The sequence below is a fragment of the Ambystoma mexicanum genome, chromosome 7p (assembly GCF_040938575.1).
Source record: "Ambystoma mexicanum isolate Mex_15411 chromosome 7p, UKY_AmexF1_1, whole genome shotgun sequence".
Lineage (NCBI taxonomy): Eukaryota > Metazoa > Chordata > Amphibia > Caudata > Ambystomatidae > Ambystoma > Ambystoma mexicanum.
Window position 1 is genome coordinate 320,325,062 of NC_090939.1, and position 25,953 is coordinate 320,351,014.

The 25,953-nt window shown below is 42.7% G+C and overlaps 1 protein-coding gene across 2 annotated transcripts in view; it reads left to right on the forward strand.

The window, feature by feature from the left end:
* The window catches only part of CYYR1 (cysteine and tyrosine rich 1), a 364,092-nt gene that overhangs the window by 61,559 nt on the left and 276,580 nt on the right, over positions 1-25,953 (forward strand). The window contains exon 2 of one of the 2 annotated variants that reach the window (XM_069636375.1): positions 12,717-12,819. In XM_069636375.1, the coding sequence (XP_069492476.1) occupies positions 12,717-12,819 (103 nt within the window). The remainder of the gene's footprint in view (positions 1-12,716; positions 12,820-25,953) is intronic. The other variant, XM_069636376.1, reaches the window with a different exon arrangement.

A 25,953-nucleotide genomic window follows, 5' to 3' on the forward strand; every position in this document is an offset into this window, starting at 1 on the left:
CACCCAGAGGTGCACAGGAAAAAGCTGAAAAATAGGCCGCCAATCCACTTTTGCCTATGTCGGTGGTAACACAGGAGACCACTGCCAAAACCCACCATTGGGCTACTCGCAGAGTAGCCTGAAACTACTTGAAAAAGCAATGCTGATTGCAAAAGAAACACAGAGCTGTTTGGAAATCTGTTTTTATTGGTTGTTCAATTAGCAAAAATCATGGTTCAACAACCACACAAAAGATCCAACCTCCTTGTTGGGTGTTAAGCATCATTCTACTTCAAGAATCCACATAAATACAATGTCAGCACAAGTACATTTATCAGAAGAAAATCTACATTTAAAGATGCTTGCTTGAAAGAAATGTCAAAAATGGGTGCAGTACCGCTTCTCACCTCTATCAGAAGCTGGCGATTTCTAAACCTGTCACATGTAAATCTACATTAAGATCTAAGTAGGGAAAAGAACTCCTATCAAAAGCAATAGGGGTGGATACAATTCAAAACTACATTTTAAAAAGACTGGAATGGAAGATCTGTTGCTTATTTTAAATTTGTAACTTTAATTTCCACCAAGAACAATGTTACAATTTACTGTAAAGTAACCTGATTCAGCTAAACTTTAAAGAGGTTTCCCACACTGAGCTTCAAACACATTCCACACCTTCTCCCTAAACAAAGGAATATTTTCCCCTGTGCTCTGCTGACGATCTGACAGGCAGATGTGAAAGGAAAAGGGAGGAGCACTCTGGCCTGTTGCTCTGAGTGAAGACACAGGACTCCCTTGAACTGAATGAAAATGCTAATTTGGGGCATCAATAGAAACCATCCCTGGCAGGAAGAAGCTCAAGTTACTCTCTGGCTCAGCCAAGCCTTGGAGGTGGGCCAGACTGAAAATGTGGATTTGAAACTGAAGAAACTGTTTAAGGAAAAGACTTGTAGAAAATTGTACTGACCTGATAAAAATATGTAATTTAGAAGTTATTAAAATGAAAAGATGGCTCACAGTTTAAAACTAATCTGGAATCTGTGCGATATTCAGAGACTAAACCACGAAAATGTTCATATTCTAGCTATTGTGATTATGCTAGGAATATGAAAATGTACAGGGATATGCCCAGATGGTATGTGCATGCATGTAAAAAAAAATTGGTACAGAACTGACATTGAGTAACCTCCCAAAAGCGCGAAAAACAGTGGGACTTTGACAGACTCGTCGTGCCTTAATTAATCTCTAATGTAAATATGTAATATTAACAAGTTGTGTATATTGGAAAAAGGTTTTATGTGAAAAATAAGATGTACTGTACAGAAACAAAGGGGAGGTTTTCTCCCTGGGCCATAAACATGACACATCATGACACACTGTTTCCCTCTCAAATCAGGGGAGAGGGAATGCTCTGACCTATCAGATTCTTAGAGGGTTGGGCATAATATAATCGGCCTCCCCACCCCTTTGGAAAATGAATAAATAGGGACAGTTGAGGACCCTGAAACGCACACACATGCACTCATCAATTGATCGACTGGTGAAGCACCCTGCAGGAAGATCCAGATGTGAAAAGAGGAAAATAATATGAGGCCGGGAAACCCAAAGGAAACACACCAAACACCGGTTACAAAGGAACATACAAAGTACTTTATTTTAAGGTCAAGCAATGACAAAGTCAATGACAGGTCAGATAGCTATCGGCCCTCAGTGCAACACAACGAACTTCAACGGGGTTCGATGTATTCAGTGAGAGACTGTACATTGGGACATTCAGACTTTTATACATTTCTTCAGCCTGTTGTCCAACCCCTTCGTGGGTTAACTATTCCATGAATGTATTACTGGTCTAGGGTCTCTGCCAGGTCAATTCTAATTTATTCATTAGTATGTGCATAGATCAGTTCCGTTGATACAAGTAATCCATTTACATGTAGGTCAACCGGAGGACAAAGTCTCAGTTCACGACCCTAACAAGTGGCTTGCAGGCAAGTTCTACATTCGCTGTACAGAGGTCATGTCGACCAGGTTCGGTTCGGAATGGCATCGTCCACCGTTTTGATGTACAGGGTGACTTTTACACAGCAAGAGAACCTAAAATGGCAGTTTGATTCAAGATGGTGGCTTACATCAATTTCTAAGGTCAAGACCTTGCCGTAGAGAGGTATTCGCGAACAGTTTTATGCGACTTGGCGTAGGCCAATATACATATAATAGTTTACAATAGGAGGCATAATTTAATATCCAGTTTGACAGACTCCAGAACCCATATCCAGACTCCAGAATTATCCAGATCCAGACTCCAGAACCCTGAAGCAAAAGGCCAACCCAAAAAGCTGAACCCTTCTCAGCGGGCCTTTATAATCTTGCAACCTGAGTTTAACTCTAAACTTCCACGGGGCCTAACCAATTCAACAGCCTGGCTGAGCTGTTTTGCTGATTCTGGCCACGAACCCTTGCCAGAACCCAGAGATCCAGACCAGTAGAGCAGAGCTGTACCCAGAACCAGCCATCAGATCTAGTCCCAGAGGCCGTGCAGACCAGAGTGCCTTGCTGAGAGCAGAACAAAGGGCCTGAGACCTGTCCGGTGGCGAGCAAATACCAGCCAAACCCTTGACCAGATCTTTGACGGGCCCATTCCAAACCATAGTTGTGAGTATTTAGCATAGAACTGTCCATAGTCATCTCTTAGGCTTAAGTAATCCTATCCACCCATTCCAACATATCCAGAACTGCATTGTAGACTCTTTTGTCCATCATGAATCCTTCTCTCATCCATATAATTCTATCATAATGGTAGTGATAAATCATCTTTGCGCAATATATATTTGAAGAAAGGCAAGCATCTCGACAGGTCCAACCAACGGGTGGTGCCACTGGTCTGGTGGGTGCACTGGCGTGTAGCTGGCGGCTTCATAGACTCTTAGTGTAAAGAACCTGTTTGTAATTCAAAAGTGCAATCTCCCATTTGTAAAATCTGTATAGTTTTTCTGTTATCGCGTTTTTCGTGCACTGAAAAGTTAGCCGCGATTTACATTTGGCTCAATTTCACCACATGTAAAAAGAGCTATTTCTTGCTTTCAACTTCTGAATTTCGTTTTCCATCTGCCAATCATTCCACAATCATTTCTAGTGTTTACCTGAACCTATCCAAAGCGACTCTCACTAGTTCTGAATTCTATTTAGCGAATTAAAGTAATTTTTAGCATTTTTCCTATTAATTTCAAATTACGTTTAAAAGCATTTGACCTGTTTTTAAAAATCATTCCTGTACTCTCTAAGCTTGCTGGGAGAATTGGGACTGAACTTCCAATTAGTGATTGTTATTCCTGAAACCTGTGTGCCCTCATTCCATCTCTTCAAATTGCATCTCGGGGGAGAAAGAGTGATTACCTTGTCTTTGATTGAATTGAGATCAGGTTTTATTTCTGTGTTGCATTAATTTCATATCTTGCATTTCATTGAACCCACTCAGTTATTCTCTGCTATGTTATTCTTCCTATTCCTAATTGATTAAAGATATTGTTGATTATTGTCATATTACCCATTGCTGATCATTGTAGGAATATTAATAAGTGTGATATTTAGATATTATTCATAAAAGTGTGATATATATATATATATATATATATATATATATATATATATTGTTCAATTCATCAAATAAATCTTAACTTTGCAAAACAACCTTCTTCTTGGTTCAGTGAGACCGGGGGGATTCAAAGAGAGGGGCGTTCTATAAGGGTACATCATCCAGAAATAAAAACTTTTGACATAAAAATATATAAATAAGGGTTTCAATTGGGCATTACCATACTAGGCATTGACTTAGATGGAGAGCTGGGTTGAAATCACTTACAAGTGGTGATCTAATGTGACATTAGTGTATACAGATAGTTTGTGATTTGACATTGTACAGGAACAGTCTGGGGTACATATTATTTTGACAATGATATAGTGGTTTTGGCAGTAGGGAAGAGATGGAGGAAAAGAGGAAAACATGGTTAGTTCCACCTGTTGGTACTTGTTTTATTCAATGTGCAATACTGCATTGCTAGGCCTGACACGATAGGCCGTATCTGGTACATTTTAAGTCCATAGACCGACTGGTAAAGTGGTTCCCGATGGTTGGTTGGAGTGGATGCCTTCCACTGCTTCTCTTGATAAGACTATGACAAGTTGGGCCCAGATGGGCATGGGTCTGGGAAGGATCAAGGGGTGGAGTCAAGTCAGGGTTTCTAGAATCTGATTGCAGGCCTGCATGGGCTAGTTTGGGCAGCTTGAAATCATAAGGGCTGCGAGTGCCTTGGCTTGAGGCGTGGTTTGATCTGGGTTCTTTTTAATGACATCTTGGGCCAGTTGGTGTGGCTTTGTCCTTAGGCAGAGGTCTATTTTTATTGACGTGGTGTGCGCTGTGGTTGGGCTCTATTCTTGGTTCACATGGTGCACGTTTAGTGCATGTGGTGCCTGTGTGTGGTTGCTCGTATAATTTACCGCCCATTGCTTATATTGACAATTGATTTCTAAAGCCCAACCTAGGGTCTATAAACCAGCTTCAGTTCCTGCTCCTGAAGGGGCAGTGTTTTTAGAGCTTCATCAGATAAGTGCTGCTAAACGTTTGCTGTGCTTGTGTCCCCAGTTTTCACTCTCCAGCCTGGATAGACAGTGATCAGGAAGTTCTGAGGCGGGAGTGGGAATTCCCATTCTAGGTCTTGAAGATGGAGGCGCTGCTCTGTTGATTGAAGGAGTTGTATCTCAGCCTGGTTCGGAGAGAAGTGATTTCAGGCACAGGGATGCAAGATTAGCCTTGCACAGGGGCACAGGTTTTCATTGCAGGCACCAGGAGGACAGAGCCTCAAGCGAGTAGAGGCCTAGGCTATCTTTCTCCAGTGCCAGACCTCTTCTTTAGTTCCATGAGTAAAGTAGTGGTGACCTAGATCAATACTATAGTGATTTATTGCCCATCAACCAGAGGGAGATTTACCATTGCTTGGTTCCCCAATTAGCTGGAATTATAATCCAAGGAGGATTTTCAGAAAGAGGCCCCAACATTGAAGGTGGAAAGATAAAAGATTTCCCAGGTACCTGATGAGGAGGATGCAGATGCCAAGGGGTGGTACACCTTAAAGGAAAGGTGACCTGTAGTAGTTGCACATGTTTTGGGATAGTTTGGAGCTACCAGACTGATTTCTCTCTTCCCTCCCCCATCCCCAACACAGCTAGTGAGAAGGGTGTCATTGACTGGCTGTCGCTACAACTCTATTCCTGTCAGAAAGCTCCCAGTGTTGTTTACATACAGCACAAAATATATTGGGCAGAGAATTGGTCGACCTGAAAAATGTCCTGGTCCCAAGTTCTTGTCTGAATGGTCTGGGTTATATCTGGTGTATATGGCCCAATCCTTTTTGAAAGATTTCCAAAACATTTACTCTATTTTACTCCGCTTGAGTAGGCAGACTATTGTGGTGTGAACTTGGCAACATTGGAGACGCAAGTTCATTTTCTATCGAACACCGCTATGGGATCCGTTATGGTGGCAGCTTTAAGGAAAAGTTAATCTGTAGTCTCCTTCTGTAATCATCTGTGACTGGAAAAATGATTCATTCCGGGAGAACGTGGTATTACATATGCAATTCAAGGGATAAGCATTCTTCTGGTCGGATGTTGACACTTTAAAAAAAATCATTGGACTGTGCATTTCTCACCCTCTTCAGAGTAAGACAGTTCTGTACAGGCACTAACAAGAAACACAGAGGGTATTTGAGAACACTAGAATACCCAGTGGTGCTGGGCATCAGCAGGGGAGAGGAGGAGATTCCTTTGCAACATAGAATCCTACTCTGGTTCCAGTACCACCAAGTTGTCTCTCCCTTATTTCCCAGAGTAGAGGAGGAAAACTGGCTTCACTATTTGCCTAGGATTGGAAGTTGATCTCAGACAATTATGCTTGCAGGGTAGTAGATGAGTAGCATCATCTGGAATGAAAATCCCATCCTCATTTCAGGATCAATATGGACACTGCTACTAAGAAATGGGAGCAAATATGGAAAATATATTCCTAAAAAAAAAAAGCCATCATTTTTGTCCCTACCCATTAGGAAATAGAATAGTTTTATTCTACTGCTTTTCTGGCAAAGATTAAATTGGGATTTTATATTCCTCTTTATACCAGAATCCAACCTCCAAGTGTGGGACTGGCTATTGAACCCATGTTGCTTGGCGTTGCCTTGCTTTCAAGAAGAGCATGTTGCCCCTTAGCTATCCTCCTAGCCAAATAATGGGAGGCTATTGTATGATCCTACATGCGAAGAGTCCAAATCACACGATTGGACATTGCAGCGATTTCTTCCACGGGTGAGCCTTAAAGGGATGGTCTAGTAAAAAAATGTTATTTCAAAATAGATAGGCCACATAAAAAAAAATACTAGCATCCTCCGTTTTAAAACTTCCTATGTAAAATTTTGAGCTATTCAAGCTCAAAATTCGAAAAAGCAAGCACAGGGGCGCAGCCATTTTGTGAAATGGAGGCCCTCCTGTGCTGGCTTTTGCGGCACTAATGAAGGAAAAGCCAGCCAGCTGTAGTAAACAAAGTCTACTGCTGGGTGGCTTTCCCTTCATTAGTGCCGGGACTTGGAGGACGCGGACCGGAGACCAGAGCAGGAAAGCTGCAGCTAAATCTTGGTAAGTGCTATTTATTTTTTTTACAAAAAATAAGCACTAGCTGGGGTTTTTTTTCTAAGTTTTCCGGGCTGGAGGAGCCGCAGCTTTAAAAACGTTGCATTTATGTTTGCGGTCGCTTTTGAAGCGACCGCAAACATAAATACAACGTTATTGTGTTGGAAAACGCTGCGGTTTTAAAACCGCAGCGTTTTCCAACACAACCAGGTTGTCTGCCTGAATCTGCTTTACTATTTGGGGCTCTTGGGCTCCCCGTGGCATCAATACATGGATTACATATGGTAATCGACATTTTTCTTATTTGTTTTTGTTAGTTTTATTGTTTTATCAAGTTATATGGTTATACAATAACCTTTAACCAAACAAAAAAAAAACAATTTCTCACAATAAGAATAGACACAATTGATACAAATAGTTTTCTTAACATTCAAAATTTATGAATTTTAAGACAAAATGTAAAATTCTTGAATTAATCTAAAAAACCATTGCAATAAAAATGTCATATAAACATTTTAAAAAGGCCAATCGTGTTAAAATGTTCCAATTCGGCATAAAATAAACACTTTCATACAGGTCCTTAATAAGCAGAAAAACAAACGAATCTCCTGTTGTCAATCCAATTTCAATGAATTAAAAAAAAAAAAAAAACCTGTGACCAACACAAGGGAGGTGGTCTGCCAGCAAGACAAACATGCAAAAAGATTTGTGAGCACCAAAGGCTAAAAGCTTTAAAAAATAAATAAAAAAAAAAAAAGCCTAAAGTTCTAATTTCTCTTGAAGGGCTGGGCATACAATTACTAAATGCTCATGGACCTCAACCGGATTATCTGCGTTACAAAAGCAGCAGGTGGCCAAGTTATTAAGTATCTTGCTTTATCGTACCAGCACTCCCCTTTCACCTAAATCTTGCAAAGTCTTGTCGGACAGTCCGGTCGGGATAAATCAAAAAATATGCTGCGAGTACACTGCTGGTTTATAATCAAATTTGAGTTGTTTTAGGGACTCGTATTAATGCAGGGAATTAATGGTATAGGCCCAATCATTATCAAAAAGGGCCTGTTTTACCTTAAGCAAGTTACTGACCAGATCATTGACTGAAAACCTAATACCAGGAAGGAGTAAATTATGGAAATCTGAGTATGCACATACACATTTTTCACCCCTGAGTATTGCATTTAAATCCGCAAAAAGGGACAGTTCATTCACTGGAAATAAAATATTGTAATAAAAGGATATGATATTTCCAAAGGGTGCGACATTTGAGTGAGTATAATCCCAATGTATACCTACCCAGCGCCAAAAAATGCCTTTCGAGACCCGCAGAAGCTTTCTCCACAACATCCCTTTTAATAACAGGTAAAAAGGCCGAAAGGAAGAGTTTCAAAGCCATACAAGATTTGGCACTATCTTCCCAACAAAGAAGCTCACACAAGGAAGAAGTGAAATTGTACCGTACTTTACATCTACCCGGATTAACTGATTAGAGTGCCCTGCCTCTGGCCATTACCAATTCCTTAATGTGCACTAAGTGCTGAATAGAAAACCTGGGGAAACCCAAGTAGATGAAGCTTTTGACCTTCTCGAGGCAGTCCTGCTCTGCTTACCAATTTAAAGTTTTTTTATTTTATTTTTTTTTTCCCCCTCTTGATTGTACAGTGCATAATGTTAGTTTTCTTATGGTTTACCTTATGATTGTGTAACAGATCTGTGTAGAATCAAAGATTTAAAAAAATCAGCTGCATAGGCAAGCCAAACGGGTTTCATGTAATGGATTTTGAGCGTAGCGAATGCAGCAGGATTGAAATATTCTTGTCCTCGTATCGAGAAGGGCAGGGCGCAAGAACGCAACCCAGCTCCACTCCTCAAAGTTGACATTTTACAAGACAAGGTGACAATCTGGTTAAGTAATATCTGCATTTTGGAGTTTGAATATAATCCCACAATTAAACATAACAAACCAAAAGGGATTCCCCATCTCAACATTATACCGGACCCCTGTCCTTGTTAAGGTACATGTGTCCTTCACGATTTTGGCCCCCCAATTATTCCCATAGGGGAGTGTCTCCAAATGTGTTGGTCTGCCCTTTTTTTTTTTTTTTATCCACAGGTGCTTGGGTAGAAAGGGAGGAGCCAGTGGCATCCAGGAGGGATAAGTGTAGGTAACCGATGCAGGTGTTCATGGAATGTCAGAAGACTCATTAGTGAGTACTGGAAAGAGGGAGAGGTTGCTCCGTAATTTTGATTACCATACGTAACCGCTACATTACTTTGTTGTGAATTCCATTACTAAAAGTTATGTAGTAGTTTTGAAGCCTTGGCTGCATTGGTGCAATTTGGGGTTTCATGTTGCATTGCAAACCGGAAATGTATGTTAATAATACAGTGAGTTCTTTTTCTGCCTGCTTCGGGGTGCTGGAGGGCAGGGGCTGGTCTCTTTTATTATGTAAGCACTTTGTTTACGTTTAGGATGGTTTATTTATTTTTATTAAACTTTTTTATTCATAAAGCACACCATATCACCACTAAGTCGTCATGGTGCCATAGCAGTAGAAAAGAAGTCGGCCATGGGCACATGCACAAACCATAATGCGAGGAGACCTAGTTTACAATGTTACATGGGTTTCCTAAATAAGATTGGCTTTCGGGTGTTTTCAGAAATGGATCAATTGGGTACTGGATCTCTGTTCTAGAGGTTGATTATTCTCTTCCCTAGTTAGAAGGTATGGGAAGGCCACAGATTTCTTTTTTAAAAATGTTGGTTCTGTAAGTAAGCAACTTTACGCAGATCTGAGTGGACCCTTGGTAAAATAGCTAGTTACAAAGCCCTGTGAAAGCTGCAAGGAGAGATTTTCAACCTCGTCCCGCATCCCGAAACACATCATGCTCCGAAGTGCCGCCCTAGGTGGCCTGGGGGTCCCAGATGTAGCGAGGTATTGTCTCGCAGCCCAGCTAGCCCCAGCCTTCGCCTGGAAGCTCCACGTCAACCGCCCCCGATGGCTGCAACTGGAGGAAGATTGGAGCAGTGCCCCGTTAGAAACTCTGCCTCACCTCAAAGATCCTAAAAGGACCCAAGACCTGGGCCCCCTACCAGCAACAAGGAACACGATCGCTGGTTGGAAAAGAGCAGCCCGCCGGTAGAAATGTAGAGGCACAATGGGTACCCTTACACCAATCTGGGACAACCCAGACTTCTCCCCGGGAGTCTCACCAAATCAGTTCACGGAATCGAGAGCTGGGGGCTTAGAGACTATGGCAGACTTCTTCGAGAATGGCCTCCCTCTAAACTTCGAGGAGTGTAAAGTAAAGTTCAAAATTCCGGAGACTGAAAGGTTTCGCTACATTCAACTGAGGCATTGGCTGTCGAATCCTCAGGTCAGGAATCAGGGTAGTAGAGAACTAACGGCATTAGTACTTACCCTCTCGGGAACCCCCTCCCCCCCCCTAGAGGGAAAATCTCAGTACTTTACAAGTTGTTAGACAGAGCAGACCCCACTAAAAAAGAACCATATATGCTGAAATGGGAAGAGGACATCGGAAGACCCATTGAACCAGAGGAATGGCACCACATTTGGTCCCACGCACAAAGAAGCTCAATGTGTGACAAAGCGCATTTAAAGTATGCTACAGATGGTACCGAACCCCCGTAATCCTAAATAAGTGTAACCCGGCTATCCCTGCGCAGTGCTGGCGGGGGTGCTCAGACCGGGGAACTCTGTTCCACCTTCTCTGGGCTTGCCCGAAAGCCACCCTATTCTGGAAGAATATTTTGGAACAGATCAAAGCAATCACTGGGCTCACCATCCCCTGGGACCCAGGAATCTTGCTGCTGGGGGCGACGGGAGACGGCCAATTCCCCCTAATGGGCTGCCTGGCAGAACTCTGCTCCCATCTCCTCACAGCCGCCAAGATTGCCATCGCCAGAGTCTGGAAAAACCCAGAGGGCCCATCCACGCAAATGTGGTGGTCCAAATGCTGGGATATAGTGGCAGGCGAGAAAGTGACAGCCATCAGACTAGGCAACAAGCCCAAATTTGAACGCATATGGGCCCCCTTCCTGGACTACGTGCAACAATTCCCCGGGGTGGCAAGACAACCACCAGCCCTGCGCTGGATGGAAACCCAGTACTGAAAAGAACGAAGCAGAAACTATGCCCAAGGCACGCTTGGGTTCTTCCACACCCCTGAGCCACTTAAAAAACCGCCCTGACCAGACTCCCCCATCCCAAAGAGCCTCCGCCGAAGAATCCGTCCCAAATCCTGTCGGAGTCTCACCGAACCTTTGGAACTATGCCTTGGCTGAAATGAACAGTCTTCTGTTCCTAATGTGTACACAGCTCCTTGTCCCCCTCCCACCTCCTCAGTTGTTAACAATTTTGTTTTCATCTTGTTTGGGTAGAAAACGCATGATTGGCTAATCTCAGTTACATCTAATGCGGTTTTCCTCTCTTAAAAGCTTAACAAGACTATAGAGTATGTAACATTCAAAGAACCTGTATAACTTGTTGTGCCAAAAAACAATAAATAATGGTGGAAAAAAAAATAGCTTGTTACACAATTAAAATAAAATGGGATTTGCTACTATGCACTACGCATATGAATCTAAAAAGCATTCCCTTTTTGACTAGAAAAAGTAATGAGGCTAAGCTGGCTGGGTTGGAATAACTATTTCACCATAAGCATTCGAGCAGCAGCAGTCTGTACTCTCAGCAGCCTTGTTAATGATAATAAGACCCAGGTACATACTATTGTCAAAACCTATATGTGCTGTAACAATAGCCCTAATGGCCTTCACTTTGAGGGAAAGACGAGAGGTTGGAATTGATCAGAATTGCTCTGTTTTTTTATTTTTTATACCTGGTTGTGTTGTAGGACAACTACCAAAGGATGGCGGCCAAACATAGAACACCAGGGGTCTGATATGTAATTGTTTTGCCAAGACTTGTCCAGATTGTTCTTCAAAGAAATTGGCTGTTGGCCAATTTTATTTATTTTTATATCAAATTTCATTTCTATCCTTGGTAGAGGTATGTGGAAATGACAGTATCCATTTGTCACTTGTCGTTTAATGTTGGTTTTCATTTTACCAATGTATTGTGTGACTCATTTTTCCCAAATGTATTTTCCACCTTGCACTGCATGTGACTGTGTATTTGCTTAACTGTTTATTTAGTGCATGCATGTTCTTCAGTGTGTGTGTGTGTATGTGTGTGTGTGTGTATTGTGTTTCTGCCATTGGGTTTAGTCATCTCTGTGCCCTGCACTCTATAATTACAACTCCCCTGACCTGGCAATCGCACAGAATTTAGTTACCCCTATTATGGGAATGGGTAAACCCTGCATCCCATTTCCCACATCTCCCATGGAAACCTCACAAAAACGTATGTCCCTGGCAACAGCCAAACATGTGTTCCTGTGATGGGGCTGGCCCTGGTGTGGGCAGTCGCAACTGCCTTATAAGCCTGTTGAGAGGGGACTGGGGCTCTCTTTGGTTGCTGGCGGTGGTGTGCTGACGGGGGGGTGCAGGATTATGTGTTTACTCCTCTTCCTGTAATAAATCTGTTCCAAGTTTCTACAAAGACTTTGGTGCCTTATTGTGTTCCCACTTTTCAGTGCCACATGCCTGTCTGCATACACTTCCCCACCGGGTCTGTTGACTCCCTGGTTCAAAACTGTGGCCCGGACTGGGGTCTCCCACACAGCCTCCCCCATTTTGGCCTGCCTCCCACTTCCACAGGGAGTGTTTTGTTTTCCAACAGTCTGGAGAAGTGACATCATGTGTGAATGTAACCTTGCTGATGAGTGTAGTGGTCTCACAAGGCTGCATCAAACGGTATTCCTCAGTTGCATGGTCTCAATTACCAACAACAAATACTTTAGTGCTCAGAACGGGCAATACGTTTTTTGAGTTCCCTTGAGAAACTTTCAAAAACCAAGACTTTGAGTTTCGAAGGAGATTGCATTCGTCCAGTTATGGGAATGAGCACAGAAGTTTTCTGACCACAGCAATCAACTTATTGATGCAGTATTTTTAATCTATCTTTTTTTGGTTGTATTTCTAGAAGATTGCCTGGCTCAATGTGGGCAGGACTGCAAATCCTATTGCTGTGTTGGGACGCCACCATACTGCTGCTCGTACTACGCATATATTGGGAATGTCCTTTCGTAAGTATTGCACTTTTTCAAAGAGTATTTTGGGTATCCCGGGAAGAGGTTTTCAGTATTCTACTTGCTTTACCATACAGCTGACCTTTTGCAGTGGTTACCTGTGAACAGTTGATAAATGTGTGCTTTATTTTTAGTAAACCTCTCCTCCACACGTAAGTCACTAGCCCAGCCATTTATTTGTTTATTTATTTATTTTTTATTTATTTGCATTTATAAAGCGCACAGAACTGCCCTGGGGCATCGTGGCGCTGTTACAGCAGACTTAGTCATGAACACAAGCATAGGAATGTGTTTACAGATGTAAACCGAGTTACCGAGTACATTTCACATTGGTAATAAACATTGAGCTTAGAGGTTATGCTATGCTGTGGTTACAATGCAAGCATGAGAGTGCATGTGGAAGACTTTAGCGGAATTAACTTGTATCCCACCAGTTCATTTCATACACCTACTTTTCCATTCTCATAACACCTTTCTGTATTAGTCTGGGGAGTGGCCTTACTTTCTTAATTTATATATGGATGTTGAATTAATATCTTTATTGAAATCTGTTTATTTAGTTTAAAATATTTTGTGCTAGAAAGAAGTGTATATGTTTAAATTAACTCCAGTCTGTACCCCCTGTAAATGTAGGACTGCAATAGGATTCTTTCTTTTTACTTTGACTTGTTGGTCTAACATGCTTCATTCATGTGAATGTATGTAACTTCTCTTGACTGTGTACCAAAAAATCTCCCAGCAGGAATAATTTCTCTTTTTGTATATTTTTACCTCATATTCCTGTGTGGTGGTGATTATCTCCCATAAGTATTTTACCTACTCATAACTCTTAACGCTTCAGGGTAGTGTAGCCTAGTGTGACATTAATCCCATGAATTGCCTCATCCTACTGCAAACTCTGCCTGTGCAGCTAAGCGCTGAAGCATGGTAATTTCTTATTTGCGAACGGGCACCTTTTCAGTCACGGCCTACAGATCTCAAAGCATTTTTACAGTTTCTGGGCTCTTGTCCTCAGCCCAACTGTGTTTTAGGCAGCAAAGCGTGTCACCTTTCTCTCAGCACGTCTAACTCCGGACTTGTTTTGATCACTTTCCTACCCAACACTGCGATTTCCCTTTTGGACAATCGTTGTCCTGCCCATTGGCTACCTTACCCAAAATGCTGACTGCTTTTAGGGGCTCAACAGTCCAAAGGAAACCTATATTGCCTATATTTACAGGGCATAAAATAAGCAGTGTCACATTACAATTTGCTATGCACATCTGTAGGTTTGCTAATCAAGTGGACACTTGTGTAGCAAAATTAGCTATTTAAGTTGCCCTCTTGGATGAACGCACAGCTCACCCTGCATATCTCTCTTGCCCGTGGTGTTCTCTTCGCCCTCTTTTCTCTGTTCACTTCAAGTGCTTATGGAGAGAAAGTGCAGCAGTAATCCTCTCCTCCACTCTTAGGTGCCTAAGGCATGTGTGGGAGTGCTAGGCAATAATTAATTTTTCTTTTTCAAATAATTGCAAACCAGAAGTAATCAAGATGATACGTTTATTAAGCTTTCTATATCCTGTCTGGAAAAGACCAAGATGTGTCTACTTTATAGTTATATAAAAAATGTCATGCAATTCCATTCCTAAAATGTAAGTTGTTACTGTATCAATATTGTAATTATGCATTATGTAACACATTGCATCATCTCCATGCGTTACAGTAAAGTTTAGGTTGGTGTATCTAAATTTCATAGTGTCCACTGTATTTCATTTTGTTGAAAAAGATGTATTATTTTGACAAGGGAACACTTTTAAAAATGTACATGATTATTTTTTTTTATTTTTTATGGCAAACCTAGTTCTGTAACCTGCAGGTTGCATACATCTTGCAACTGGTGCTCAAATCGTGAGCAAACCCATATTCCTTGTTTTCTGAATTATCACTTTGTTGTTTTATACCAGGTACCCTGAAAGTGAGATGACCACAAACTACAATATTCCACCTATTTTTGACCAGTACTCTTCCTGCTATGCAATCCACTCTGCTTAGTCTCTTTCTTACCACTCACATAATGAATAGATAAAGCGAACTAGATGCTTCCGCAAAATAGTGATCAATAGTTCCATCCAGTCTGTAGCTCTACAGATCTACTGCAATACCAAACACTGTAGTTGGCCTGCAGAATACACTTTGCTTTATGATTGTATTGTATATTACCAACTGCAGGAGACAGCTGGCCATACTTTTTTCAGAGCCTTTTTTATCATATCTATTTATTTGTATCCTTTCATGCAGCGAACCTTTTACATTTTACAGACACATCTATGGCTTGCAAGTCTTTTCGCCCACTTGCTTAGTCAAGTAGATGTTTTATAAAGGGCAAGTAGCATTTGCAAGAGATGTTTGAAACTTGTATTTAACATTTACTTTGCAGAATAATAGCAAATAAAGGTTTCACGTGCATGGCTGGCCTCTGGGTGGCAGCAGTGTTCCAAACATAAAGTGGGTTTGTGGGCACATGCACCATTTTAAAGAAATCACATTTTAAATTTGTTGTCATCCATTGCTATGGGTCGAGTGCATTTCTCTTAGGTTGAAAAGGTAAACTAAGTTACCCGACCTCGAGGTCTAGTTGAAGTTTAATGAATTTGCAAGGCATGATTCACTAACGTCTCATTTCAGCAGCACGCAAAACTGCTGTATTGTTGTTCATGTCTTGGGTACAGATAACTTCTGGTGACATTAACAATATTAGTACAAAATTGCTAATCAAAAATAATTTAATTAGCAAACTCTGCTAATCAATTTTTGAAAACTAATGTATGCCTTGATTTAATTGTTAAACCAGAGTCCTACATTCCAGTCAGTAACGGGAAGGGGGAGGGCGCTGCCTGACAACCGTCCCTAGCCTGGCGTGATTCTGTATGCCATGTGTGACACTTGCAGCATCAACTTCCTGTCTTATGATACCAGAGGGTACCCAAAATCTAGTCCGTTTTGCCCATCTTCTCCTCCAGGGCAACAATCGCTCCCCTCTTCTTGCAGATTTTGTGTACGGCCTACTTTCTGACATCTCGGCTACACCACACCGACTGAGCCTCCTCACAGTTATCATACATAAATGAGTCTTGGACAGAATGCTTTCTACAGTGTTCTGTTCAGGCATTGATTTCCCCACCCATTCTACCTCAAGTTCATCTCCGGTAACCCAATCAATGGGTAAAAGTCAGTTGGCTATATTTGTAGAGTATATTGGTATGGCCTAAATTTATATTACTTTTATTTATTTTAAGAGTAGATACTGCGGAAGCAAACCAGAAGTATTCAGTATGGGTATAAGATTCCTGCATCTCCTCGGTCATAAACCAAACCACCCTAAATGATCTTGGTTCCATCCCAGCAAACTCCAGATAACATTTGTTTACCTGTTTGCCTCCCATCCACACATTACCCCCTGTACTCTCTTGGCAGCTTGACCAGACCTCAGTCCTATATCTTGCCTCCTAGGGACCTATATTTTCTGGGCAATGGCCCCTTGTTTATTTTCTTGGATCTGTAGAGACACCCCCTTGCCCCCCGACCAGCTTGCCCACTTAAGAACAGACCTGAGAAATGTCTCCTAGCCTAGTGATAATGCATTTTCCTTTTCTCCCAATGTTGCATCTGCCTACTCGCCAAGAATACTCTGTGTCCATCCCCGTGGCTAGGTAATTGCCATCCATATCAATGTTGGGGAACCCCCTTCCTCCTGAAATATGCAGTATTCTCATTCATATACATTCTTGTGACCTTCATGTCCATGGCCTTTTACATTGTTTGTATAGCAGCATGTTGCCTCTCTGCACACTCACCTTTTCCCATATCCAGCTGGCCCCAGAATACCTCCTTCCGATGCTTGATACATCAGATTCGGAATTCCTAAAGAGGCCACAACCAATCATCCATCAATAACCTAATCCCTAGCAAACCCATCCTAGAATCTTCCCTGCCAAACTTGAAACTTATCGTTAAGTGGTATCCAGTCATTGCATCGAATAGAAAGCATTGAATGCCAAAAGCATCGAAATAAATGCATAGGTAAAGGTTTTCTTTTAAGTATAATGGGCTTATAGGGGTAAATAAATGGGATTTGGGGGACCCCCGCCATTAAACATTTTAAAAAAATGCATTCAATGCTTTTTTTTTTTTTTTTCTTTTTCTTTTTTTTGTGTAGCTTTTTTTAGATGCTAAGGCATTCGATGCTTTGGCATTCGATGCAATTACTATACACCATCGTAAGTTATTGTCCCTGTTAATGGTTCCTCTCTTTCCACTCCATATAACCTCCACTTCTTTTATCTCAAACCACCAAAGTCCTCTGCCTCACCCATTTTCTGCCCTAATGCTGCCTCTGCGCAGTGGTTTGCCATAGCACCTTCCCAGCCGTACAGCCCGCTACCCTATTCCATAAACTGGAGAATTAATAGGAACTTTTCTTCATGGTATACAGTCTTACATAGCTGTGTTTTAAAATCTCCTTCTCCTGCACCGGTTCAAATACCTGGGTATTATGGTCTCGAGTACGTACCATTTGCTATATGCGGATGAAGCCTATTTGAACCCTCTGGCCACTAAGTTGCAGATGTGCACTGGCCTTTCCGTTTCAAAGTAAGGGCGGATGTCTATTCGGAAAATGATTGTGGGCCCGGACCTATTCCATTAATTCAGCAATATCCCAATATGGCCTGGTCTTTTTTTTTTCACTAAGCTTTTATCCTTGGCGGTGGAATTAGTGTGGGCAACAGGGGTTGCTAGGATGGGCTGGGGGAAGTTGGTGGAACCCTACGAGCAAGGGAGGGCTAGCTGCACCGGATTTTGAACTGTATTACATGGTGGCGCAAGCACAGTTTGCTGGCCACTGGTACTCATCAGATTCTGGGGCAATACACCTGGATCTATATCACCCACTGACCTCGAGGCAGTAATCTTCAAGGATCGCTATGTGGACTCTTGTACCTTTTGATCCGATCTGCACCATGGTGAATGCATGGTTGAGGATATTCCGGAGAACAGAGCTGACAGACCCATATTGTGGGGCTATTCCCCTGTGAAATTTCCCTGGGCTTCCCTCCACATATGATGTTGATTTGCAGGTGAACTGGGACCCTCCCACTCCCAAGCAGTTGACCCTGGGGGATCTGTACCCGGAAAGGGAGGTTTGTTACACTTGAAGAGTTTACGGCAAAGCAGCCCCATTAAAATGCTGCAATATTATTGGATGATGGTGAGGAGCGGTAGCCAGATAAACATGCTTGTGTAAATGCAATAGTCGCAGGTGCGAGGGGGAGGGGACACTAGGAGTCTGGTTTCCAGCCTTCACAGGTTCGTTCAGACTCACCAGGCACCTAGGACTATGGCACAGGCTAAATAGGAGCGAGATCTGGGTGCAGGGATACAAGATACTACGTGGCACAAATACTGACTCCTGACCAGAGAGGTCTTGATGAATCCTAGGCTCTGACTAATACAATTTTAAAATACTGAACCAATTGTATTACACACTGGCTAGGCTATCTAGGTTCTCCCCGGATGTTATGGATGAATGTGGAAAATGTGACAAGGTGGGGGGAAGATGCATACCACATGTTCTGGGATTGCCCAATGGTCAAACAGTTTTCGCAGGAAGTTGCACAGATGTTGTATGAAGTAGTAGATATTCCCCAAGAGTTGTCTCCACCGAAGTATCTGTGGGAGAGATTGGGAAGGCCTTGATAACTGTTGATTCTTTAATATTGCATTTATTGTTGCAAAGAAATGCATACTGAAATATTGGAAATCTAAACTGGCCACTGAATGGGTTAAGGAACCAATGAATGTCAATGAAAGGGAGGAAGGATACATAGCGATGGGTGTAGCATCATGCTGACCAAAAGACATCTGGGGTCCGCTACGCTGCTATTTATCCCGGACAGAGCAAGGGGAGGGGTAATGCCACAGGGGCACCATGGAGGGATGAGGACACTATGCAAATGATATGCGCCACGCGTGTAAATGTATTTATGTTCGAATTACCTCCCCTGGTCGGTCTTAACGTTTGGACTGTGCAATGTGTAAAATGCATGTCTGTCTTATAAAATTATGAATGTGTGAAAAAAAAGAAAAATCCTTCCCTTTGGTCTTCCCTTCCCTCTGCCCATTAGTAAGCTTGTCCTGCAGTAAATGGGAGATGCACACGTAAATGTCAGTTTTCAATGGTGACCAGGCTCCTAACTAACGTCCCTATCTCTGACACCTAGCGTCTACAGTTCCATCGGAAGCTTCGTCTTGATAGAATACATGTTTTGTTTTTTTGTTTTCCTCTACCACTTTTCCCCCACAGAAAGCAAGACTTTGCCTCTGTTGTGCAATTATCAATTAATGGAATTTGTCTTGCCATTTACAACTATCTTCTGTTTTAACACCATGCTCAAGGTCCCATGCCCCTCGCGTTTCTGCCAGAATTGGCTTTCTTTAAAATGGACCCCATTATCCATCGCTCTGACCAAGGCATTAAAAAGGCTAATGGCATAACAGTGTGGACCCAGGACCCAAAGTCCTCTGTGCGAAAAACCAAATTAGTCACAATGAATTCCAAAACATAGGATTTTCTTCAACCTATTTTTTTTAAGTTTATCAGGAAGGACAACCTGCTAAGAGATTGATGAATGCATTAGTCAGCAAAGGCAACTTCAAAGACGCCGGAAACTCTGACCTCCCACACAGCAAAGCAAGAATGCCTCATGCAGAATGTGTCTGCTCCATTAAAGTGCCCTATCGAAAGGGCCTTTAGTTCATAACAGAACATGTTTCTTACCCATTTTGCTAGGGATTAGTAGTAATTCCAGTGAAGTTTAATTAACCACTGAAAAATGCATTTAAATTGGGCAATGGGGAAATGCATTATTGGCTCTAGTTTGAGAATCCGTTGTCTACTTTAAAAAATCTGAAATTTGAATTCACAGCAGAACATAGATCAAATGCTTATATAAAATGTAGGATTTATCAGATGCATATATAAAATGTACGATTTTATGAATACATGTGCATGGTTTAATAATGGTCATGCATGCAGTAACACAAACAAAGGATCTCTCTGGATCAGAATATTCTTGCAACATTCAAATATATAATTCTTATTACTATCACATGTCCATACCAGGAATTGTAAGGGAAATATTTAATTGCATTTCCATTCCTAAGGGGAGGGCTACGGCATAGCTAACAGCTTAGGTCACCATATACTTGCAATATAGCTTGTCACTTTTAATGAAAAGGATTTAGAAGGGACCATGTGAAATATCAATACTTTTTCTCTTAGACACCACAGGTTGCTGATACAGCTTAATAAATGCACGATATAATTTCATTGGAGGATTGCTACTCCTCTTAATCAAATTACAATGGCAATTTTCTTCCTACTAGCGTACATCTTCTCATCTGACAGGTACCACCAGGACAGAATGTTACCCAACATTAGGGGTTGGCAGACAGCCACTCTCCAGAGGTGTTGGACTACAACTCCCATGATCCCCAGTGCTTGCTACATTCACTCTAACTTCTATGGTGAAGCTGTTTCAGGAAGGTCGTATAGCGTTTGCATACCATGTGATTCTGTTGACTAGTGTTACTTGAGTCTTAATGTTACACTTTCTTTGGCTGTCCACTGGACGGCAGCAGACACAGCAGAAAGCCCTGATTTGGTAGGCCACTAAACCTTAATTTGTAAAGCGCTTGATGGGGCGTGAATAATGGATCCTGTGGCACCGAAAATACTGTCATCCCTGGGATCAGTTCAGTGCCCGAGGAGCACCGCACCAGAGCCTGACGAGCAGCACTCAGTTGGTGCTGCAGATTGGCTCTTGTGGCAGCCAGTAAACTGAGACCGAGTATTGGAGGACAACGAAATGGACATTAGAGGCCATAGGATATTTCCACTGTGTCGCACCCATTCACCTCTCTGTATACAGCTCTATTCCTGCATTCCGAGCTTGGAACTGCCTCCTCTCCGAATTCACAGTGCATTTCTGCCCTTGCTCTTGAAGCTACCACCATTCACTCTATTCTCTCCAGGTTCTATCTGTGACATTCCTTGAACTCTTGCATTTTCAGCCTCAAAACGCTATCTATGTTCCCAATCCCTCAGTGTTCTTGTTGGTCTCTCTCCCTCACCTTTCCTCTCCTTCTCCCTCGCCCGTCTTTTACCCCCTCTTTTCTCTCTTCTCCCCCCCTCTTGTCTTCCCTTCATTTCTGCATACCACTCTTTACTAACTCGATCCCATGAATATCCTCTCATCCAATCTGCTACTGACCTGTCTCCATCTATTTTCTTTCTATCCCTGCTCACTGTCTCAAATTTATCTACGCTTCCTCTCCTTTTCTCTTCATGTCCACACTCTCTCTGCTCCTTCTCTTTTCTCATTGAGCACCATCTTCCTGGGTCTGTCATGATGTTTATCATATTCTGTATGCTAGAGCTTAACCTCTACCTCGGAGGTAGTCCCAATGCACACCTGCGGATGTGGCAGGTTTTGCTGCAGAGAATAGTGCTGTACCTGACGCAAGGCTCTGGATAAAGCCGGATCGCTGTCCTTTTCTGCTCACATCATATTACGTTCAGATCGATGTAGACTGCAGTTGCGTACAGGAATACAAAGTGACATGCTAAAAATTGTGGGTTTTTGAGAAACGAGTGTGAATGAGGTAGTGATGCTAGGTCAAAAAAAGCATGCAGTGGGTTGTCCGTAATACCAGCTTCACTGGGCTTTAGAATGTACCTATGCAGCAGTCTCTTTGCCTGTACAGTGTGGCAGAACTAGATTTACTTCTGCCTTTTTAGTTCATCCCATATGGCCAGGTACAGGCACATTCATATGCATCTACGTCTCCAGACATCTTGGTGCAACATGCATGCATGGTTTTAAATTCTTGAATTCTTAAGTGGTCCATAAAGGGAAACCTCCAAAAAGCCAGCCAAAAAGCAGGGCGAATGGGAGATTTGGCTGAATTTTTGGCCGTTCGAAAATTCTGAACTGCCGAAAAGTTTGACCGAATCCCCCATCCGGTGGGAAGGGCTGCAGGGGTGTCCCCTGCGCACTTGTTCACTATATTTTGAGCGGGTATTGCAGGGGGTGTCCCCAGCAGCCAATCCCAAAAAATAAAAAAAGGAAAGGACCCTGCGGCACCGGTTCCCGATCACAGAAGTGAATGGGAACAGGCAAGTCGGCGGCACGCTTTGCTGTAAGGTAAGTAGGCGGGTGGGTGTGCGGGTGTGGGTGGGTATAGGGGTGGGGGGCAGGGACCAAGTCGGAAATGTTCAGGGGAGAAAAAACTGAAGGTTATTATCGGAAAAATAATCTTCAGTTTTTTTCTCCCTCGAACATTTTGGTCACGGGATTCTGACCCCAATCCCAATAAAGTGAGTACTGTTTAGTTGAGTAATGGCGGATTTTTTTATTTAAAATACTCTGAAGCTACTGTCACTTACTGTGATGTAGTGAACGTCGCTCAATGCACAAGGTCGCCTCTAGACTGCAGTGGCATTGTCTGATTGGTGTCTGAGGAGTCTTTATCCCATTGACCACACATTGGGAGATCCGATCAAGCAATTAAGCAAACCAGACTTACTCCACGGTTATGATATGATATTTGTAACGCGCCTATACACGGTTAGCCTGCTCCTGCCATGCTGGCCCATCAGTTACCACCAATGCATTTTCTTAGTCAAAAGCGAAAACCTCAATTCAGGTAAGTAACTTTTAAAAGCTACCCTGCATCTTTTACCAAGGAACTAGATGGCAACAGTTGGGCATGAGAACAAGCTGGCAGCAGAGAAGCAGCAGTCACTATTTTGCATATATGCTATGGAAGCATATATGCAAAATAGCAAGAAAGATCGAAACTGCAACACAGATGCAGTGAGAGACTGAATAATTGTCAAGAGAAACCAATACATGCAGTCAGAAATAAGGTGAAGGAAAGGGCAAAATAGCAACAAAGTGGGGGGAGTGTAGTGCATTTACCTTTGGGTGTGTGCCAAAGTCTGTAAAGTGCAGGTTTCAGGAGCTTCAGAACTTTTTGGTCGTTTTTTTACATTTTTTTTATTTTTTCTCGTTCCCATTAAACATGCACCTTGATGCGGATACGTTTATGAGAATTTGCTTTTCTAGCTCATGGCTCATGTGAGTAACGCCACCTGGTAGTAAGAATATTCTCGACACCCAGAAGTTGCATTCAGCTCCTGCTCCATTCATCCCGTTTTGCTAGCGCCCGTCCACGTCAAAAGGCATTAACTGACCGGTCCATATCGCCTACTTCTCTGCATCGGGTTTCTTACTCCACTGTCTTGATCGCCTCTGTGCTCGCCTCGTCACCTCTGTATTTGGTGTACCAAGAAAGCTCTACGACGGTACCACTGTGTAAATTAAGCCATACACTATGCAGGCATGCCGTGGTTGGCCAGAATACTTCAAGCCGGCCCAGAGAAGCTTGCACGTAGAGCATTATGATTTATTGGTTATTTATAACGCGCTTAATACCAGGAGGTTTCTAAGCGCGGACCAGGGGATCGAAACTGAGCTGTTCGGTGTCGTCTTGATTCCAATGTGAGCGTTTTTCCCCTGAGCTATCCTCCCAAGACAATGAGTAACCCTGTTGGACACTCTGCATCTTGGCAGCACTAAATAGGCAACATGGCACATTAGCACCCCTGGGGGAACAGTCCAGTTTGCAGTGCCTTGAAACTGGCAGCCCTTCACATTGATGGCCACTGCAAACATGCAGAATGCATATTAGCACTTCCTGAGGGCAGGCAGCCATGTTAGAATCCTCCCACTTCACTGGTAGCCCTGGATATTGGCGACCTCTGCAAACTGGCTGCAATAGGCATTAGCAGCTCTTGCAAGCTGACAGGTTTGCAAATTAGCAGTTCTTCAAACGCATAGCTAAGTCCATTTGAGTACCATGCAATTTGTCAAATGCACTTTAGCAGCAGCAGCCCTGCATTCGCTGTCCATGCCAAAAGCTAGCCCTGCATATTAGCAATCACTGTACATTAGCAATTCCTGTGTACAGTAAACTGTGCGCATTAGCACCCAAACAAGACGCCTGCACATTAGCAGCCTCTGTAAGCTGACCTCCATGTACATTAGCAGTCCTGCAACCAGACGTTACTGCAGATTGCCATTCACTGCACAAACTGCAATGAGTATTAACCCCCGCAAATGTGCTGCTTTGTTCCTAAAGCCTTTGTGGCATGAGATTTCGGGTCCAGGAAGTAAGAAAGACAGGCAAGCTATGTCCATATACCACAACTAATATTTTGTAGGCTTGATTCTGAGTTTGTAGATCTGCATTTTCTAAGTCACGTTATGTTATTGGGAATATGTATAGCGCCTTTACCATTGGTATGATTTCAAAGCGCTGTGGGTTGAACGTCCTCAGGGACCGTAGTCCAGCTAAGTGGATGAGTAGGGTAGGAAGTAGAGCCTGGGTGCTCTTAGTATGTGTGCAGCCAGGGTGGATTGTGTGGTGTGTAGCTGCATTCTAGTATTAGGCGTGGTGCTGTGGTTGTGTGAGTAGCATGTGTGCAGGCAGGCCAATTGGACTTGGGTGGCTGCATTCTGGCGGCGGAGGTGCTTGTGAATGGGATTGTGTGAAGCTAGGCCGGTTTTTAGTGGGGTATAGTTGCGTTCTAAGGAATGGTGATGCGTTCATGGAGGTGTGCAAGTATGTGTGCAGCTAGGCCGAATTAATCGAGGGGTATAGCTGCATTCTATTGTTTGTTGGTGCAGCAGAGAGAATTCGCATAGTTTTATGTTTGAGTGTCTGTGCGGATTGGAGGGAGTCCCTGTTCCTGATAACTGTCAAGGTTACTGTATCTCCCTTTTTGTGGCCCAGGGCTTTAGTTGAAGCGATGCAGGTTTATGTTCATGCCTGTGTCTTGTTGAGTCTGCAATTGCTTACTGGAAGACACCTTTTCAGTGTGCAGTTGCATCCAGTTCTGTTATATTAGATCTGATGACTGGTACTTATTGATCCTGAAGGTCCAGCATCAGGCCGAGCCTTGTTGTTGGTGCTGTGTCTGACTGACAGTATTTTTTTGCAGCAGATGTGTTTGGGCTCTTGGTCCGGTCTGTGGTTTGATTATTGAAAGACTTCTCTGTCTTTCAGTTTTTCATATTCTGTCTCTCTTTATTTAGCACGCGAAGAGAACTGCAAGGGTTTCTTTACACGCTAGCATTTCTCTAATGTGGGTGGGGGTGGGGGCGTGTTTTGATGTGTGAATCAAACCCTGAGATCTTTTTAGGAGACCAACGCAAAGCGATTCGAGGCGCTCTGCAACATAAATGTATTCCTTCCCTCGGAATCGAACAGGCTTTCATACATTTATGATCATATAGACCTCAATACAACGCAAGCTGAAGTTTCTATGATCTCATCAAAGTGAAACTGACATTTATTCAGTTTGTGTTCCATCCTAACTCTGGTAACCCAAGTTGCATGCGTGTTTAGTGAGTAGATGAAACTTGTGGCTGGGCAAGGAGTGACTTGGAAGCCTTTCCTTGCAAACTGTATAAAGTGGATGCCATTATCCGTACATAGACTTTTCATGGTTTATAACATGTAAGCAGTATACAGTTCTAATTAAACGTTTTTTTCTATTTCTTTTCTCACGTTTACCATAAATCTGTAAAAAATGGTTTTCAAGTCACTCCGGCCTTGTGCTTTTACAAGGAGTCCTTGGGTATTAGTTAAGTAATTCGTCTTTTATAAAGCGCTTGATATTGGAGACCAGTCTCTAAGTGCGGACCGGGATTCGAATCTGTGTAGTGTTACTTCCAAGTCAGACACGTAGCCCCTGAGCTATCCTCCAGGTATTCACATTATATTCTAGTTCAAACTTTTTTTACTCTGCATTTGTCACTCTGTTCATGGGTTGTATGCCTAAAGCCTAGCAGATAAATGTAGGCAATGGGCCCGAATAGTCTGAATAGAATAGTCTGAATAGGATAGTCTGAATAGCCCACCACAATTACTATTCTCTTTAGGCCTGATGGCAATTGGTGCATAAAACATCTGGTGAGACACAGGTTGCAGACACCTGCCCTCCAGTATTTGCCCAATTCATATATT